Genomic DNA, 19,957 nt, shown 5'->3' on the forward strand with positions numbered 1-19,957 from the left:
CTGTTAATGGGAATGTAAATTGGTACAATCACTGTGGAAAACAGTATGGAGGTTCCTCAGAAAAATAAAAATAAAACTACCATATGATCCAACAATTCTACTTCTTAATATTTATCTGAAGACAAGGAAAACACTGACTCAAAAAGATATATGTACCCCTCATATTCATTCTAACATCATTTACAATAGCCAAGACATGTAAGCAGCCTAAGTGTCTACAGATGGAGGAATGAATAAAGAAATTGTGCTATATATATATATATATATATATATATATATATATATATATATAATCATCATGTTGTAGAGGAATTTAATATGTTATATGTCAATTACATCATTAAAAAAATTTAAAAGTCCAGAGAATTTTTAATCCAGACTATTAATTTAAGAAGTAAAATATACCAAATCATACAGTTTTTACATATTTCTAACACAAAATTTTGTTTAAATTTAAAAATTTTTAAAGTAATCTTCACATCCAATGTGGGGGTCAAACTCATGATCCAAAGATCAAGAATCACTTGCTCTACCGACTGAGCCGGGCAGGCACCCCTTAAATTTTAAATTTTGTATTTATATATATTCTATTTATTTTTAAATTTTTGTTTATATTTTATATAAAAAATTGGGAGGTATATTGGGATACATAGCATAAGTGTTTTTAAATATTAATTTCATTTATATGCAAATATCTAAAATGTCTACTGCTTACCTGATTTCCATGGAGATCAAGTTTGACTAATTTTATACAACTCTGAAGTGGATGAATATCTGTAATAAAATTGTTTGAGAAGATGCATACTCTAAGAGAAATACAGGATTGCAAATTTTCCATAGATTTTAAATGAAGGCCACTGAACTTCACAAAAACAAAATCTTTTTGATCTTCTATCATGTTTTCATTATAGTGACTCCATTCTTCATGACTGGTGAGCTCTTCTGTTATTGTTCCATGAAACATCTAGAAAAAGTGGGAAATAGCTTAGAAAAGGTTTTTTCAACTTCCAAAAATAAATCTGAGAACAAACAAAAAATCTGCTAATAGCCAGTGAGAATACAATGGGTAAAAAAGTTAAAAAAATAATCTAATTTGTAAGTGAAATCTAAAAAAAAAATAAAGAAACAAAAAAAGCAGAATCAAACCTATAAATCAGAGAATAAACTGATAGTTGCCAGACAATAGCGGGTTGGGCAAAGTGGGTGAAGGGGAGAAGGAGATACAGGCCTCCAGTTATGGAATGAGTAAGTATAGGAATAAAAGACACAGCATAAGGAATATAGTCAATGATATCATAATAGTGATGTAATGGTACAGAGAAGCTACATATGTGGTGAACATAGCATAATGTATAAAATTGTTAAATCACTAAATTGTATACCGGAAACTAATGTAACACCATGTACCCACTATACTCAAAAAATTTTCAAAAAAATTAATTCCTATAAAACCTTCTAATTCAAAGCATTTTGAAAGTATGAAATTTATATAACTACAAATCAAAAATGTTATCATTGCCCCTGCCAATCAACTAATCAGTAAAAGGAAAAAAAATTTTCCTTTTTCCTAGAGTACTTAGAGAACATGGAATTTGGTGAAACAGTTAAGAGAAAAACATCTAGGCAAGAAAACTAAAACAAAGAAAATTACACCTTTTTATACCTTGTATAATAATTCTGGTTAAAACATTCTGCTAAATAAAGAAATGCACTGAATGATAAACTTCCAAGTCAGGATAGTGCTAACATTTGTGTAAGAGGTTGAAAAATGTAGCTAAATGAAATTAAGGCACAATACAGGATTTCAACTGTTACAAATTTCTTAAAAAGACAATTTGCAATCACATTATTTATTTCTATGTTCAATTCAACTAGGTAATTAAGATCTGGATTTCTAACAGTTTTAAAATTTGATTAATTTTATGTAAAATTTCTGGATCAAGCTCTTTAATTTTACATACTATTTCTCATATATTTGAAATTTCCCTTACTGTAGGTAATTTTAGCTTTCACAAAGCACAGTCATCCAGTGATAGTTTAGAAGAGAATATCTGAACTCAAGTGGCCTATCTAAGAGCATTTAGTAAGATTAACTATCTTCCCTATTGGAAGAATCTCTCCCATGTGGGAGTAAACTAGGTTAGCATAATCCAAGTAAAAATAAATGTGGAAATCCAGATAAACCCTTACACTCTTTCAAGAGATTAGCTACTTTTTATATCCTACCCAAGGTCTAGACTGTAATCCTCAAACTCTTAAGTACCATCTAAGGAATTAAACAGAAAGCAGATTCCTAGGTCCCATACCATATCTACATTATCAAGAGTCTCTGGGCTAAGGGCCAAGGAATATGTAACTGAGCATACACCTGAGTAAGTCATGGACATCTTGAGAAAAATTAGTCTAAACTACAAGTAAAACAGTCTTCCAAATATAAAGACCCTCATATGAAATAAAACAGATGTGAATGAATCTTTACAAAATTACCAAGCTCTGTAAGTCCTGAAATGAAAGGCAATGTATAAATGTATCCCATCATTTGGACTTCTTATTTAGAAAAGAGCTTAAGTCTTTCCTCAGGCTCTCCTTTGAAAAACCTATTTTTTCCATTTTGGCCTAATACAGGCAAACTCTGGTTTATAACAGGGGTTTATGAAAGACCATATCCCAGGCATAAATCAGGATGTTTCAAGACGCTTAATGACTGACCCACCCAGGTGCCCCTAGACTTTATTTTTTAGAGCTATTTAGATCAATATTTACAATTGGTAAGACATGTAAGCAGCCTAAGTGTCTACCAATGGAGAAATGAATAAAGAAATGAAAAATTTAAAGTACACAGAGATCCCATATACATCCTCATTGTCAGTTCCCCCTATTAAAATCTTGCATTAGCGTTGTATATTTGTTTAACTAATGATCCAATCTTAATGATTAACTAATTATTATTAACTAATACATTATTACTAACTAAAGTTAAAGTGTTTTAGATCATAGCTCATAGCAAAATATCTGGACAAACAAAACACATCAACATGGAACAGTGGAGAGATCCCATTTCCTCACATAAAGCTGAAGCTATGTTTTTTGTCAATGCACTGGTACACGTGTGTACGTGTGTGTGTGTGTGTGTGTGTGTAGACAGTGACATATAGATAGATAAACTATTCTTTCAAGCATTCATTGTTCAAACAGATTATTCCATCTCTAATAGTTTATTTTGATATTTCTTTATTTCTTTGTAGAAGATATAATCTTCCTAGCATTTATTTTCACGGATTCTAAATAGTGTTACTAACTATATTTACTGTCTATAAACTTATCACAAGCAATGAAAGATTTTTATTTTAAACTCTTTTGTATTAATGTGATTCATATGTCACTTGAACATGATGTCAATAATCTACCACTGGTATTACTCAAAATTAGAATTTTTTTTCTATTTCCTTCACTGATCTCGGACATAATAGATAATCTGATTATAATGAAAGGTTCTGCAATTATTTAAGCATTCTATCTTCAGCTATTAATCAATCTTGTTACTCTGTGAAGTTCACAGAGTGTTTTGTGAAGTTAAGTGATACTGATACATAAGATAACATTGCCCCCTTCCTCAAAATGCTTAAATATGTTCCAAATAAGTTTTTAATAATACCTAGTGAGTTAGTGTGATTAGTATTACTGCCTCACTTGAAAACTTTTTCTTGCAGATAAGACTTATAGTCTGAAGGAGAAGAGAATTATTAGGTCACACAAATCCAAATTGGAGATAATCTTCATGATAGTACTTAATTGAATATCTTCTTATTCATTTTGGACAACTACTTCCCAGTTTTATTTAAAAAGATGCCAATTACAGACATATAAAAAATCTTCTGCAATATTAAATACCAAAGTGATTAGGGAACTAAAATTTCATGGCTTCAGAATTTTAAAAATATCTAGGTTGCCTAATTATTTTATGTTTAAATGCAAATTCCATGAAAACAATAAAATTAACTCTGTGATGAAGTAAAATATAATTGTTGAAATATTAACTTTTTAATTCAATAATTAGAATTCTAAACAGTTAACAATAATGGATTCTTAGTTAATGAAATATGCTGAACTTTGCTATGCTGAACTCTGCTATTTAAGGATGTTATATTTACTTCTCTCTTGGTGTAACCCTCTTCAGCAAATCATTGTCTAATTAACTCTTAGTCATTTACATTCCTGTACCATGCCTACATGGCCAATTTAGAAATTATATGTTTATATGTTATATAATTTAATTATTGTCTTTCCAATTAAATTACATACACCCTGATGTCAGGGCACTTGTTCTATAGTTTTCATAATTTAGCCTGAGACCTAGAACTGAATCATGTTTCAATAAATATGGCTACTTTTTACTTTCCTCAAAGAAATAGTAAATTTAGAGGAATAAAAAAATTAAGATTTCTATTCCTGAATAATCAATGGGTCAAAGAAGAAATCAAAGTGAAATTAAAAAAAAAAAAACTGGAAACAATTGAAAATAGAAACACAACATACCAACACTTATAGAATGCAGCAAAAGCAATTCTAACCAGAAATTTTATGGTGATCAATGCATACATTTTAAAAAATCTTAAGAAAGCTAACTTCTTACCTCTAGGAACTAGAGAAAAAAACAACAAACTACACCCAACTTAGCAGAAGGAAAAAAATAAAAAAGATCAGAGCAAAAATAAATGAAATAAAAGAAAACAATAAAAGATCAACAAAACTAAGGTTTGGGTTTTGAAAGAATAAACAAAATTGGCCACCTTTAGCTAGATTTAACAACAACAACAACCACCAAAAAAACTTGAGAGGACCTAAATAAATAAAGTTAGAAATAAAAGAGAAGACATTGTAACTGATATCAAATAAATACAAAGAATCATGAGAATACTATGAATAATGATACACCAACAAATTGAAAAACCTAGGAGAAATGGATAAATTCCTAGAAACATACAGTCTACTAAGACTTATTCATGAAGAAAAAGAACATCTAAACAGACTAATTACTAGTAAGGAGCTTGAATCAATAATTAAAAACCTCCCAACAAAGAAAAGGTCAGCCACAGAGAGCTTAATTGGCAAATTCTATCAAACATTTAAAGAAGAATGAAGGCCAGTCCTCAAACTCTTCCAAAAAGGTGAACAAGAGAAAACACTTCCATATTATTTTACAAGGCCATCATTACCCTGATACCTAAGCCATATAAGGATACTAAATCCTGTATGAATATACATGCAAAAATTCTGAACAAAATCTAGCAAATCAAATTCAACAGCATTTAAAAAAAATCATATACCATGATCAAGTGGGATTCATCCCTGGGATGTAAGAATGGTTCAACACCACAAATCAATCATTGCAATATATCTTATTAATGGTATAAAAGACAAAAATCATAGGATCATCTCAATAGATGTAGAAAAAGCATGTGATAAATCAAATCCTTCCATAATGAAAACTCTAAACAAAGAGGGTATAAAAGGATTACAATTCAACATAACAAAGGCCATATATGGTAAGTCAAAAGCTAACATCATATTCAAAGGTGAAAGGTTGAAAGCTCTTCCTCTAGGATCAGGAAAAAAGCAAAGGTACCCACTCTCACCATTCCTATTCAACATAAGACTAGAAATCCTAACTAGAGTGATCAGCTAAGAAAAAGAAACAAAAGGAATCCAAATCAGAAAGGAAGAAGTAAATTTTCTGTTTGCAGATAACATGGTATTACATATAGAACATCCTCAAGATTCCATGAAAATTGTTAGAATAAACAAATTCAATAAAGATGAGGGCACAAAATAAACATACAAAAGTCAGTTTCATTTTATATATACTAACAATGAGGTACCTGAAAAAGAAATAAAGAAACCAATCCTCTTATAATAGCATCAAAAAGAATAAAGTACTTAGGAATAAATATAATCAAGGACGTAAAAGATCTATACACTGAAATCTAGAAGACATCAATTAAAGACACAAATGGAAAGATCCTGTATTCAGGAATAGTTAATACTCAAAATGTCCATTCTATCCTAAGCTATCTATAGATTCAATGCAATTCTTATTAAAATTGAAATGGCACTTTTCAAAGAAATAGGAAAAATAATCCTAAAATGCATATGCGACCAACAACAACCCAAGAAACTCAACTAGGCAAAACAATCTTGAAAAAGAAAATGAAGCTGGAGGGCTCACACTTCCTGACTTGAAAACATATTACAAATCCACATTAATCAAAACAGTATGGTACTGGCATAAAAACAGGCACACAGACCAATTTAAAAGAATAGAGAGCCCAGAAATAAACCTACCCATATATGGTCAACTAGTATTTGACAAGAGAACAAAGAATACTCAATGGGGAAAGGACCATATCTTCAATAAATGGTGTTGAGAAAATTGGATATTCACTGGAAAAATAATTAAATCTGACCTCTTACACCACTTATAAAAATATCTCAAAATTAACTCAAAAAATTAAATCAAAAGCCTTAAATATAAGACGGGGAATCATAAAATTCCTAGGAGAAAACATAAGGAAGAAGCTCCTTGACATTGGTCTTGGCAATGATTGTGGGATATGACACCAAAAGCAAAGGCAACAAAAGCAAAAATCAGCAAGTAGGGCTACATCACACTAAGAAGCTTCTGCACAGAAAAGAAACAATAAACAGAATGAAGAGGCAAACTATGGAATGGGAGAAAATATTTGCAATTAATCTAATAAGTGGTAGATATTCAAATATAAAGGGAACTCATACACATCAGTAGCAATCATCATCATCATCACCACCATCATCATCTAATTTTAAAATAGGCAGAGGCCTTGAACAGATTTTTTTTTCCCAAAAGAGATATATAAATGCCAACATATATAAGAAGGTGATCAACATCACTAATCATCAGGGAAATGCAAACAAAATCATAATGAGATACTACCCCATACCTGGTAGAATTTCTATATTCAAAAAGACAAAAAAAAAGACAAGAAATAGCACTGGGGAAGATGTGGAGAAGAGGGAACAAACCCTTGTGCACTGTTGGTAAGGATGTGAACTGATATAGCCCTATGGAAAATAGTATGGAGGTTCATCAAAAAATTAAAAATGGGACTACCATATGATCTAGCAATTCCACTTCTGGGTTTATATCCAAAGGAAATGAAATAATTATCTTGAAGAGATATCTGCACTTCCCATGTTCATTACAGCATTATTTATGACAGCCAAAGTATGGAAACAACCTAAGTGCCCACTGACAGATTAACAGTTAAAAAATGTAATGAATTAATACTTACAGATATATTTTACACAGTACATACATACATGCACAATGGAATAATGTTCAGCCATGAGAAAGAAGGAAATCCTGCCATTTTCTATAATATACATGGATTTTAAAGGGTAAGTTAAATAAGTCAGAGAAAGACAAATACTGTATGATCTCACTTAATGTGAAATCTAAAAAAGTTGAACTCATTTAAACAGAGTAAACTGTTGGTTATCAGGAGTGGCCAAAATGGGGTACAGGAAATGGGGAGGTATCAGTTAAAGATTATGGACTTCCAGATATAAGATGAACAAGTTCTAGCGATATAACATACAACATGGTAACTACAGTTAGCAATACTATATTGTATATTTTGTACTTGAAAGCTGTTGAGAGTAGTACATCCTAAATATTCTCATAACAAAATAAATAAATAGTAATTATATGAGGGACAGATGTGTTAACTAAGCTTATTGTGATTAGCATTTTGCAATATACATGTGTATCAATTTATCATACTGTACACATTAAATACAACGTTATATGTCAATTATATCTCAATAAATCTGGAAAAAAGACTAATAAGTACAAAGGACAAAGTATCTCTCATCTAGATTGAGAACTATTTTGAATTCCTTAAAATCTTTCCCTTTGAATTCTCTACCACCAATATCCAAATTCCTACAAAAAAGAATGTATATTTTTCATTTATTTATGCTGCATAACAAAGCACCCCAAAATCTATTGGCTTAAAACAACTACCATTTATTTTCTCTCATGATTCTGTAGATTGATTTGATTCAACTAGGCAGTTCTTTTCCAAGTGATATTAACTCTAGATTCAGTCTTGTAGGGCTCATCTAAACAGACACCTCCAAGATGACTACTTTACATTTCTGATACACTGGCAAGAACACTGATGGTAGGTTCAGGTGGCATGCTAGGATGTATGGGTCTCTCTCACCATACCATCCCAGGTTCTCTCCACCTACACCAACCTTCACTATGTCATTCTCTCACATGTCTATTTGTGTGTCTCCGTAGTAGTATAGCAAGATTTTCTCCACGGTTGACTCAGAGCCAAAAAAGTATAAAAGTAGAACCTGTCAGGCCTTCTGAAGGGTAAGCCCAACTGGCACAGCTTTACTTCAAACCACATTCTACTGGTTAAAGGAAGTTGGTTTGATTTTTGAACTTATTTTTGAGCTTATAAGGTAGTTAGAAAAAAAAGAAACAAATATAAGTTGTTCTGAGCTTGGTGACCTCAAGCAAGTTATATACCCTCAGTTGTTATGTATCCAACTTACATGCCTCAGTTTCCTCACCTATAAAATGAGGATCGCAATAGTACTAAATGGAAATAATTGCTATGGAGACTAAATGAGTTGGCATAAAGACTTTAGAATAGTGTCTGGCACATAACAAGCACTATAAATAAGTGTTACTAAAATAAAGCTAGCTCAATTAACAACTCAAGATAGAATGCAGTCTTCAAAAAATAAATTAAGGCACTTTTGGTTTCTGGTCCAGCATATAAGGAGTTTAGAAGTTGTCACACCATTCTAATAAATAAAAAGATGAACAAAATGAAAAATCAGCAACTCTTCTTAGATTCAACAGAAAAAGTGAGGGTACAAGGAAAACCACTGAATCAAAAATCAGAGAGATAGCAGGTGGATACAAAGATCCATAAGTTACTGGAGCAGAAACTCACCAGCAGAAACCTGTGCCAGGGTAGGAAACTATGACTGACAAGTAACTAGAGGCTAAGTATTGACAACTCAGATTTAGAAACTCCAGTCCTTGTCCTTTTGTGAGATAAACATCCAGGAGCCCTACCAGGTCCTCAGAGTGAATACTGGAGAAAAATCTGCTCAGGCACCTGACAGAGAGAAAAGGAATAATTCTGAAATACAATAGACCACCCTGTTCTTAACAAGGCCTGCCCTCAAGAGAATATATTTAACACACAAATAAACAACTGAGGTTTTACCAGAGCCTAACTGACAGGGAAGTAGGAAAATATCCAACTATATCTCCATCAAGCCTTACATTTGGGAGAAAGGAAGTACACAATTCCAGCCCACTCAGGCCATCTTGTCCCACCTAAGGTGTAGGAAGGCCAAGAAATACTTGTGAAATTCACAGCCTAGGAAGCACAGCCTCACAGGAACTGAGACCTATCCACAACTACCACCACACCACACACTATTTTACTGGAGTTCTTTTTACCATTACATGATGTCTGGCTTTCAATAAAAAAAAATTACAAGGCATACTAAAAGACAGCATACAGCAAGCATAAGAACCAGGTTCAGATACTACAGGGATGTTGGAATAATCAGACTGAGAATTTAAAACAACTATGATTAATATGCTAAGGACTCTAAAGGAAAAAATAGACAACAAACAAGAAAAGACAGTGTAAAAAGAAAGATAAAAATTTTTAAAAAGAATCAAAAGAAATGTTAGAGATCCAAACCACTGTAACAGAAATTATTAATACCTTTGATGGCCTCTTTAGTAGACTGGACATGCCGAAGGAAAGAATCTCTGAGCTTGGGAATATGTTAAGAGAAACTTTCAAAACCAAAAATCAAAGAGAAAAAAAAATCACTGAGAAAAGCTAAACAGGATATTCCAGAACTGTGAGACAACTACAAAAAGTATAACATACATAATAGAAATACCAGAATGAGATGAAAGTGATATAGAAAAAAAAGAAATATTTAAAATAGTAATGATGGAAGAATTTCTGCAAATTAATGTCAGACACCAACCCTCTGATACAAGAAGCTCAGAAAACACCAAACAGAATTAAGGCAAAAAACAAGAAACAACAAAACAAAACAAAACACCAATGGGGAAACACCTTACCCATAGAGGAGCAAAAATCAGGATTATATCCAACTTCTCCTAAGAAACCATACAAGCAAGGAGAGGATGGAGTGAAATATTTACTGTCAAGAAAAAATAACTTACTAATATAAAAATCTATGCCCTGTGAAATTGTCTTTTAAAAAGTGGATTAAAAATAAAGACTCTCAGACAAACAAAAATTGAGGCAATTTGTTGCCAATAGACCTGCCTTACAAGAAATGTTAAAAGCAGTTTGTTAGAAAGAAAATAATATAATTCAGAAACTCAGATCTACATAAAGAAAGGAAGAGTAGTGGGGAAGAAGCAAGTGAAGATAAAATAAAAAGCTTTTATTCTTCCTGTTCTTAGTTTATCTAATGGGTAACAGTTTGCTCAAATACTAATGGCAAAACTGTATTTGATTATCTGTGTATATATATGTATATTTATACATGCATATAAATAAAATGAATGGCAGCAATGATGTAAGAACAAGAGGGAGGAATTAGAAATATCTTGTTCATAAAAGATATTTACACCACACGTGAAGTAGTATATGTTATTTGAGAGCAGACCTGAGTTATTACAATCTCAAGGGCAACTAATAAAAAAATGAAAAAAAGAGAAAATAAATATGCTGAGATAAGATAGAAAATGAAATCATTTACAATGCTCAATTAAACCACAAAAGGCAGAAAGGAGTTGAAGACTAAAATTGGAACAAAAACAAGAGCAATGAATAGAAAACAGAAACAAATATAGTAGATATTAATCCAACTATAGAAATAATTGCTTTAAACATCAGTTGTCAAAGCATCAACACAAAGATATCGTGGATCAAAGAGTGGATCAAAAAAACATGTCAACTATATGTTGTCTGGGAATTGTACTTTAAATGTACAGACATATATAAATTAAAAGTAAAGTGATAAAGGCGAATTCTACCAAATATTCAAACAATTAATACCAATCCTTCCTATACTCTTCTAAAAAAAGAGAGGAGAAAACATTCCCAAACTCATTTTATGTGGTAAGCATTATCCTGATACCAAAATTAGAAAAGGACACTACAAAAAACAGTCATAGACCAGTATCCCTGATGAACACAGATGCAAAAATCCTCTACAGGATATAAGCAAATCAAGTTCAACAATGCATTAAAAGGATCATACACCATAATGAAGTGGGATTTATGCCTGGGAATAAAGGATAGATCAAAATCCACAATTATACACCACATTAACCAAATGAAGGATAAAAATCATATGATCATCTTGACAGCTACAGAAAAAGCACCTGACAAAATTCAACATTCATTCATGATAAACTCAGTATTTCAACAAAGGGTATAGACGGAAAGCAACAACAGAATAAAGGCCATATATGACAAACTCACAGATAACATCATACACAACAGTAAAAACTAAAGCTTTTCCTCTAAGATCAGGAACAAGACAAGGATGCCCACTCTCACCATTTTTATTCAACATAGTATTAGAAAGTCCAGAGAGCAATTAGACAAGAAAAAGAAATAAAAAGCATCCGAATTGGAAAGAAGAAGTAAACCTGTCACTATTTGCAGATCACATATTATATACAGAAAACTCTAGAGACTCCACCAAACAAAACAAAACAAAACAAAAAAACTCTCTGAATAGAGGAATTCAGTATAGTTGCAGGAAACAAAACCAACAAAAATCGGTTGTGTTCCTCTACACTAATAATCAACTATCAGAAAGAGAATTTAATAAAATAGTCCTATTTACAATTGTGTCAAAAAGAATAAAATACCTAGGAATAATTTAGCAATGGAAGGAAAAGACCCGTACACTGAAATTAATTAATTAATTAATTAAATTGAAGAAGAGACAAATAAATGGAAAGCTATTCCATGCTCATGAAATGGAAGAATTAACATTGTTAAATTCCCATACTACCCAAAGCAATCTACATATGCACTGCAATTCCTAGCTAATTTTCAATGGCATTTTTTACAAAAATATAACAAACAATCCTAAATTTGTATAAAACCACAAAAACCCTAAATAGCCAAAGCAATCTTGAGAAAGAACAAAGCTGGAGGCATTATGCTCCTTAATTTAAAACTGCATTACAAAGCTATAGTAATCAAACAGTATGGCATTGGCATAAAAAATATAGTTAAATGCAACAGAACAGAGAGACCAGAAATAAACCCACACATAGATGGTCAATTGATTTATAACATAAGAGCCAAGAATATACAACGGGGAAAGGAAAGTCTCCTCAATAAATTGTGTTGGGAAAACTGGACAGCAACATCCAAAAGAATAAAACTGGACCACTATCTTACACTATACACAAAAATTAACTCAAAATAGATTAAAGAATTGAACTTAAAACCTAAACTCCTAAAAGAAAATAGGCAGTACACTCTTTACAAGGAGCCTTGGTGGTGATTTTTGGTTTTGACACAAAAAGCAAAGGATGCAAAAGCAAAAATACATCAGGTAAAAATACATCAAACTAAAGAAGATACAAGCTACTGAATGGAAGAAAATATTTGCAAATCATATATGTAACAAGGGAATAATATCCAAAATATATAAAGAACTCATAAACTCAATACCAAAATAAAATCCAATTAAAAAACGGGCAGTGAATTTGAAGAGACGTTTCCTAAAGAAGACATCCAGATGGCCAATATGGTACATGAAGAGATGCTCACTATCAATAATCATCAAAGAAATACAAATCAAACCCACAATCAATCAGAATAGGCTGAATCCAAGAATCTCTTAAATGAGTTTCTTCTTGTGAATTAGCCAGTGTAGACAGCCACAACATTTCACAATAAATTTCAATAAACTGTTTCAAAAAAAAACTACAATGAGATATCATTTCACACCTGCTAGAATGGCCATTGTCCAAAGGACAGGAAATAACAACTGTTTGCAAGGATGTGGAGGAAAGGGAACCCTTATGCACTGTTAATGGGAATGTAAATTGGTACAATCACTGTGCAAAACAGTATGGAGGTTCCTCAGAAAAATAAAAATAAAACTACCATATGATCCAACAATTCTACTTCTCAATATTTATCTGAAGACAAGGAAAACACTGACTCAAAAAAATATATGTACCCCTCATATTCATTCTAGCATCATTTACAATAGCCAAGACATGTAAGCAGTCTAAGTGTCCACTGACAGATAAATGGATAAAGAAAATGTGGTATATACATAAAATGGAATATTATTCAGCCATAAGAAAGAATGAAATCCTGCTATTTGCAACAACATAGATGGACCCTGAGGGCATTACACCAAGCGAAATAAATCAGACAAAGAAAGACAAATGCTGAATGATCTCACTCATATATGGAATTCGAAGACAAAAACAAAACAAAACAAAAAACTCAAGCTCATAGGTATGAACAGATTGGTGGTGCAGAGAGGCAGGGGTAGGGGTTGGCAAAAGAGGACAAGGGATCAAACAGTACCAATTTTTAGTTATAAAATAAATAGGTCATGAGGAGGTAATGCACAGCCTGATGCCTTTGGTTAATAATATTGTATTGCATATTTGAGAGTTGCTAGAGAGTACATCTTAAAAGTTCTCATCACGTGAAAAAAAAATTTTTGTAAATACATATGGTGAGGGATGTTAACTAGACTTACTGGGCTCATCATTTCACAATATATACAAATACTAATCATTATGTTGTATATCTGGAGCAAATATGATATTATGTCAATTATACCCTAATTAAAAAGTATAATAAAAATGATGGATATGAAAAAAGTATATATAGATATCATGTAATATCAAAAAATCCTTAATATCTTAAACAGTGTAATTAAACTATTTAATATAGTCAATAGAATACTATCAAAGCATTAAAACTGATATTGTAGAATAGTTAACAACATGAAAAGCTGTCGATAAATAAGTCATTGTTTTTGTTTAAAAATATTTTTCACTAAAAAAAGAAATATTTTCACTGAATTGTACAGTTTAAAGGGGTGAGTTTTATGGTATGTGAATTAATTTTCAATTAAAAATATTCATTGTTCTGTGGCATACAAAAAAGGTAAAAAAAAAAAAAAAGTTAAGTAATGGAGAAAGATATACCATGCTAACATTAATCAAAAGAAAGCTAGAGAAGATTTAATAGTTCAGACAGAGCATATTTCAGAGCAAGGAAAATTATCAGGCATAAATTATCCTTACATAATGATAAAGAGACAATTCTATAAGAAGACATAACAATCCTTATTGTGCATGTGTCTAAAAACAGCATTAACACCTGAGGCAAAACTGAGAGAAATGAAAAGGAGACACGGATGAATCCACTATTCGATTTAGAAACTTCAACATCCCTCTAACAGAAATGGATAGATCCAGCAGGCAGAAAATCAGTAAGGACACAGCTACAGTCCACAATACCATTGGTCAACTGGATAACTGACACTACTACTTCATCCAACAACAGAAGATTATACATTCTTCTCAAATTTACATGGAATATTTGCCAAGATAGAACATAATCTCGGCCATAAAAACATACCTCAACAAATTTAAAAGAATAGAAAGCATACAATGTCTGTCTCAGAACACAGTGGAATTAAACTAGATATCAAAAAAAGAAAGATAGCTGGAAAATATCAAAATACAGGGAGATTAAACAATGTATTTCAAAATAACATATGGCTCAAAGATAAATTTAAAAATATTTTTAGCTAAATGAAAATGCACCTTATCAAAATTTGTGGGTTGCAGCGAAAGCAGTGCTTAGAGAGTAATCTACAGCATTGAATTCACATATTAGAAAAGAAGATATAAAATCAATAATTTAAGTTTCCACCTTGGGAAACTAAATCAAGAAGCGCTAATTAAATCCAAAGTAGGCAGAAGAAAAATAAATCAGTAATAAATATATTTTCAGTAAGTATGTTTATAAAGAATTATTATAATCCTTGATTATATTCTCAAATATTTGGGGATGGGAGCATTTTGTCATTCTCTCATCCCATGACTCTCTATAAATATCTAGAAATTCTATAAATGTTAACTTTAACCAGATCATATGAAGGGTCTTTTACAATGAAAAACAACAAACTCTTTACTTGTTTTTCAGGTCTTAAGTGAGAGGGGAAAAAAGTGTCTCCAAAAACTCTGTGGTTCCTACAAAATATATTTCTTATCTGCTAGGTCATTCAGAGTTAATGAAATGTTTAAATACTGAATCTCATCCCAGGTGCCTGCAAACATATTTTTGGTTACTATCAACTGATCTTTGTTTGTTTGTTTGTTTTTTAAAGATTTTATTTATTTATTTGACAGAGACAGACACAGAAAGAGAGGGAACACAAGCAGGGGGAGTGGGAGAGGGAGAAGGAGGCTCCCCGCGGAGCAGGGAGTCCTATGCTGGGCTTGATCCCAGGACCCCAGGATCATGACCTGAGCCAAAGGCAGACGCTTAACGACTAAGCCCCCCAGGTACCCCAATCTGTGTTATAGACTTTAATTTTTAAGCCATTCTCAACTGATTTTTTTTAGCTGGTGATATGAATTCTAAAATAATCTTAAAATCAGTCTTATATTAAAGTAGGATCATTTATATTTGTGTTCTCTATTGCATCAATATTCATCTCCATTGATAGTATTTATTTGCCAACATATAAACAACCTTAATGTTAAAAGACATTCTAGGGCAGAACACTATTATATGAGATCAAGTTATTGCTATCCAAAGGAAAGACTAATATACAGTTAGTAAGTTATAAGATTAAATGTAGTACACTATATTTCCATTTTTTTAAGAACTAGCATTCTACATTCAGAATATAAGGTATTTTTCAGTTATTCGAACTATTCAATTAAATAGTCTGTCACGTAGCCCAATCAGTTTGAATCATGCAACATTTAATTTTATTTCTTATTCTTTATTGCACATCAGTATAACTAGAATAACACAAATTATCAGGCCCCATTAGTCTACCTATTGAATCTTATCTCTGCAGCTATAGGGCCAGATGATTACACCACTAAGGGAAGCTGAAAACCACTGCAATTGGTTTTCAATACACATACTTAAAAGCCTGTGTACCAAGTACGGCCAATTTTAAAAATGACAATTAAAGAGGAATCCAGGCACTTTTGTTCCTTTTAGATTTTTGATAATTTTACAATTACTTTGTAAAATACACATATAAATGTGTGTATCATCAAGTTCAAATAATAATATAATGTTCAAAAGGCAAATTTAAGTATAGCAACACATAAAGCATCAGGACTCCAATTGCAATTTCAAAAAAGTCCTATAGTTCAAAAGAAATCAGTATCATTGTCAGTAAACCTAGTTTGTATCGACTACAGTACTAATTTTAAAATTATCATATATTTTTAATCACACTGTAAAAACCATGTCTTCATAAACTATAATGTACATCAACTATAAGTCTCATCTTTATTCTCAACTTTTTTCATTTAAAAAAATTGGTGGTAAACACATGAAGGGTAACTAAATGAGGTTATAATTAATGAATATCTAAGTTAAAAATTGAAAAGTAAACATTTTGTATGTTTATTTCCTTTTCAAATAGATATTTAACAAATATTTTAAAGATATTTTCAAAAATTTGTTTTGCTGTGTCATTGACCTCTGGGCATCACACTCAGTCACTGAAATTTTAAATGATAGGTATACAAATACATTATTATTTTAAGTAAAGAGTATATTAAAATTTAATATTTGGCTTGGTGATCTATGTTATAGTAACTTATTTTGTAAGCATTAGTTATAGCATTATTACGTAGGTTGAATTCTGGACACTAGACTCCAGAATTACCACAAACTTTGCTAAGATTCTGCAAATGAAATAAAGTCATGAAAAAAGGGGAAAAATAAAGGTTTATTTTTCAAAAATCTAACTGTAGGAAATATAGCTAGGAATATTTTATATCTATTGTGGTTGCAAACTACTTTTAGTTTAGAATGTCTGCAGTATATTTAAGCCCATCATAAACACTGCAATTATTTTTTTAAGAAATACTTTTTATTTGGTCAAATAATTCATTGAGTCAATACTGTTTTGATGAAGACTTGCCATGATTTTACATCACACATAAACTGTACTTTAAAAATTAAGGAGAAGAGTTATAGTAAACAATTAGAATATTATATATCTCCTGGCAAATTAAAATGGAATCTAGTTGGTTTGTAAGTTTATATAAAAAACACTGATTCCTTAAAACATTACATTTTGATGGTATAGACCACATATTTCATATAACATAAAAAGTCATTTGGAACAATGAATCAAAGATGCACTTGTAATCAAGACATCTTAATTTCTGTCCTTTACATGTATTCACTTTCTAAAATTTAGAAGGCTGTATATTTCTGTTCAAAAATTTTTAAAAAGCTTTTGTGAAAACACCAGTTTTCAACTTTAATTTTATTCCATGCTTGTAGACTGTAAAACTATAAGCTTGAAAAAAATTAAAGGGTGATGAGCCAGAAGATGGATATAAAACAATAAAAACTAATTTAAAAAATCTAGAAAAATATCTGCATAGAAATCAACACCACTTAAGAAATCATTTAAGAAGAGAGTGGAATAAAATATTTAAAATACTGAGAGAAAAAGGAAAACCCACCAACCTAGAATTCTGTACCCTGTGAAATTATCTTTCAAAATAAAGGAGAAACACTTTCATAGACAAACACTGAGGAAATTTATTGCCAGTATGCCTACCTAATAGAAATGTTAAAAGAAATTCTTTAGAGAAAAGGAATATAATATAGTTCAGAAACTCAGATCTATAGAAAGCAAGGAAGATCACTGGGAAAGAAATAGTGTACATAAAATAAAAATTTTTTATTTTTCTTATTTTTAATTGATCTAACACATGAAAGTTTGTCAAATTAGTAATAGCAGATGATATAAGCGATTATCTAAGTTTATGCATGTCATACATAAATGAATGATTACATATAAGTGAAATTAAAGCACCAAATATATAAGAAAAGAATTAAGTTTATTTTCTAATTATAATTTTATTATAATTATAATAAAATTTTCTAATTTTCTAATTATACTTACACTACCTGGGAAGGCGCAGAGTTTTATTTGAAAATGGAACTGAATTAGTTATAAATGTGGATTGCAAACTTTTGAGCAACCAACTAAAAAGGTGAAATAAGAACCATAACCAATATGCTATGAAAGGAGGGGTGCCTGGGTGGCTTAGTCATTAAGCGTCTGCCTTCCGCTCAGGTCATGATCCCAGGGTCCTGGGATCCAGCCCCGCATCGGACTCCCTGCTTGGCGGGAAGCCTGCTTCTCCCTCTCCCACTTCCCCTGCTTGTGTTCCCTCTCTCTGTATGTCTTGCTCTGTCAAATAAATAAATAAAATCTTTTAAAAAAAATGCTATGAAAGGAAAGAAAATGGAATCATATACAATGCTTGTCTAAAACCACATAAGCCATAAAAAGAGTGAGACAGAAGATAAAAACAAAGAATAATGGCAACAAATAGAAAACAACAATGGATATCGCAAATATTAATCCAAATATATCAATAATCATTATGAATGTCAAGGTCCAAATGAACCAATTAAGAGAGATTATCAGATGATATTAAAAAAAATGTCCAATTATATGTTGTCCACAAGAAACCCAGTTTAAAGGTAAAGACATATAAAGTGATAGAGAAAGATATACCATGCAGACACCAATCAAAAGAAAGCAGGAGTAGCTATATTAACTTTAAACAGAGCAGTCCAAAGCAAGAGAAGTTATCAGGATAAAGAATGGCATAACAGGGACGCCTGGTGGCTCAGTTTGTTAAACATCTGCCTTCAGCTCAGGTCATAATCTCAGGGTCCTGGGATGGAGCCCACATCAGGCTCCCTGCAGATCAGGGAGCCTGCTTCTCCCTCTCCCACTCCCCCCTACTTGGGCTCACTCTTTCTCTCTCTATCTCTGTCAAAAAAAAAAAAAAAAAGAATGGCATTACATAATAAGAATAGGGTCATTTCTCTAAAAAAACATACCAACCGATAAAGTTTATGCACCTAAGAGAAGTGAAGCAAAACTGATAGAACTGCTAGAAACAGATGAATCCACTGTCACAGCTGGAGACTTCAACCCCACTATCAGAAAATGAACATATCTAACAGACAGAAAATCAGTAAGAACATAGTTAAACACAACAACACCATCAATCAACAGAATATAATTGACATCTACAGACGACTTTATCCAACAACCACTGAATGTATATTCATCAAAAGCTCATATAAATATTTACCAAGATAGGCCACATTCTGGGCCTAAAATACAACTTAACAGATTTAAAAGAACAGAAATTATACAATGTCTGCCCTGGATCACAACAGAATTAAACTACACATCAGTAACAGAAAGATAGCTGGAATACCCCCAAATATGTGGAGATTAAACAACACATTTCTAAGAAATACATGGGCCAAAGATCTCAAGAGAAATTTAAAAATATTTTGAACTAAATGAAAATAAAAATACAACTTATCAAAATGTGTGGGATGTAGCAAAAGCAGTCCTTAGAGGGAAATTTACAGCATTGAATGCATATATCATAAAAGAAGAAAAATCTAAAAGCAATAATCTAAACCTCCACCTTAGGAAACTAGAAAAAAAAAAGAGCAAATCAAATCCAAAGTAAGCATAAGTAAAGAAATAATAAAAATTACAGGAGAAATTAATGAAATTGAAAACAGAAAATCCATAAAACCAAAAGCTAGTTCTTTGGAAAGATAAATATTGATAA

At 31.4% G+C, this 19,957-nt stretch overlaps 1 protein-coding gene across 2 annotated transcripts in view; it reads right to left on the bottom strand.

Annotated features, from left to right (window-relative positions):
* LRRIQ3 (leucine rich repeats and IQ motif containing 3) overlaps nucleotides 1-19,957 on the bottom strand; it is a 203,237-nt gene that overhangs the window by 175,846 nt on the left and 7,434 nt on the right. Inside the window, exon 2 of one of the 2 annotated variants that reach the window (XM_027606968.2) lies at nucleotides 716-964. In XM_027606968.2, coding sequence (XP_027462769.1) covers nucleotides 716-964 — 249 coding nt within the window. Of the gene's footprint in view, nucleotides 1-715; nucleotides 965-19,957 lie in introns of those variants that run through there. The other variant, XM_027606977.1, reaches the window with a different exon arrangement.

Source organism: Zalophus californianus, chromosome 4, assembly GCF_009762305.2.
Source record: "Zalophus californianus isolate mZalCal1 chromosome 4, mZalCal1.pri.v2, whole genome shotgun sequence".
NCBI lineage: Eukaryota > Metazoa > Chordata > Mammalia > Carnivora > Otariidae > Zalophus > Zalophus californianus.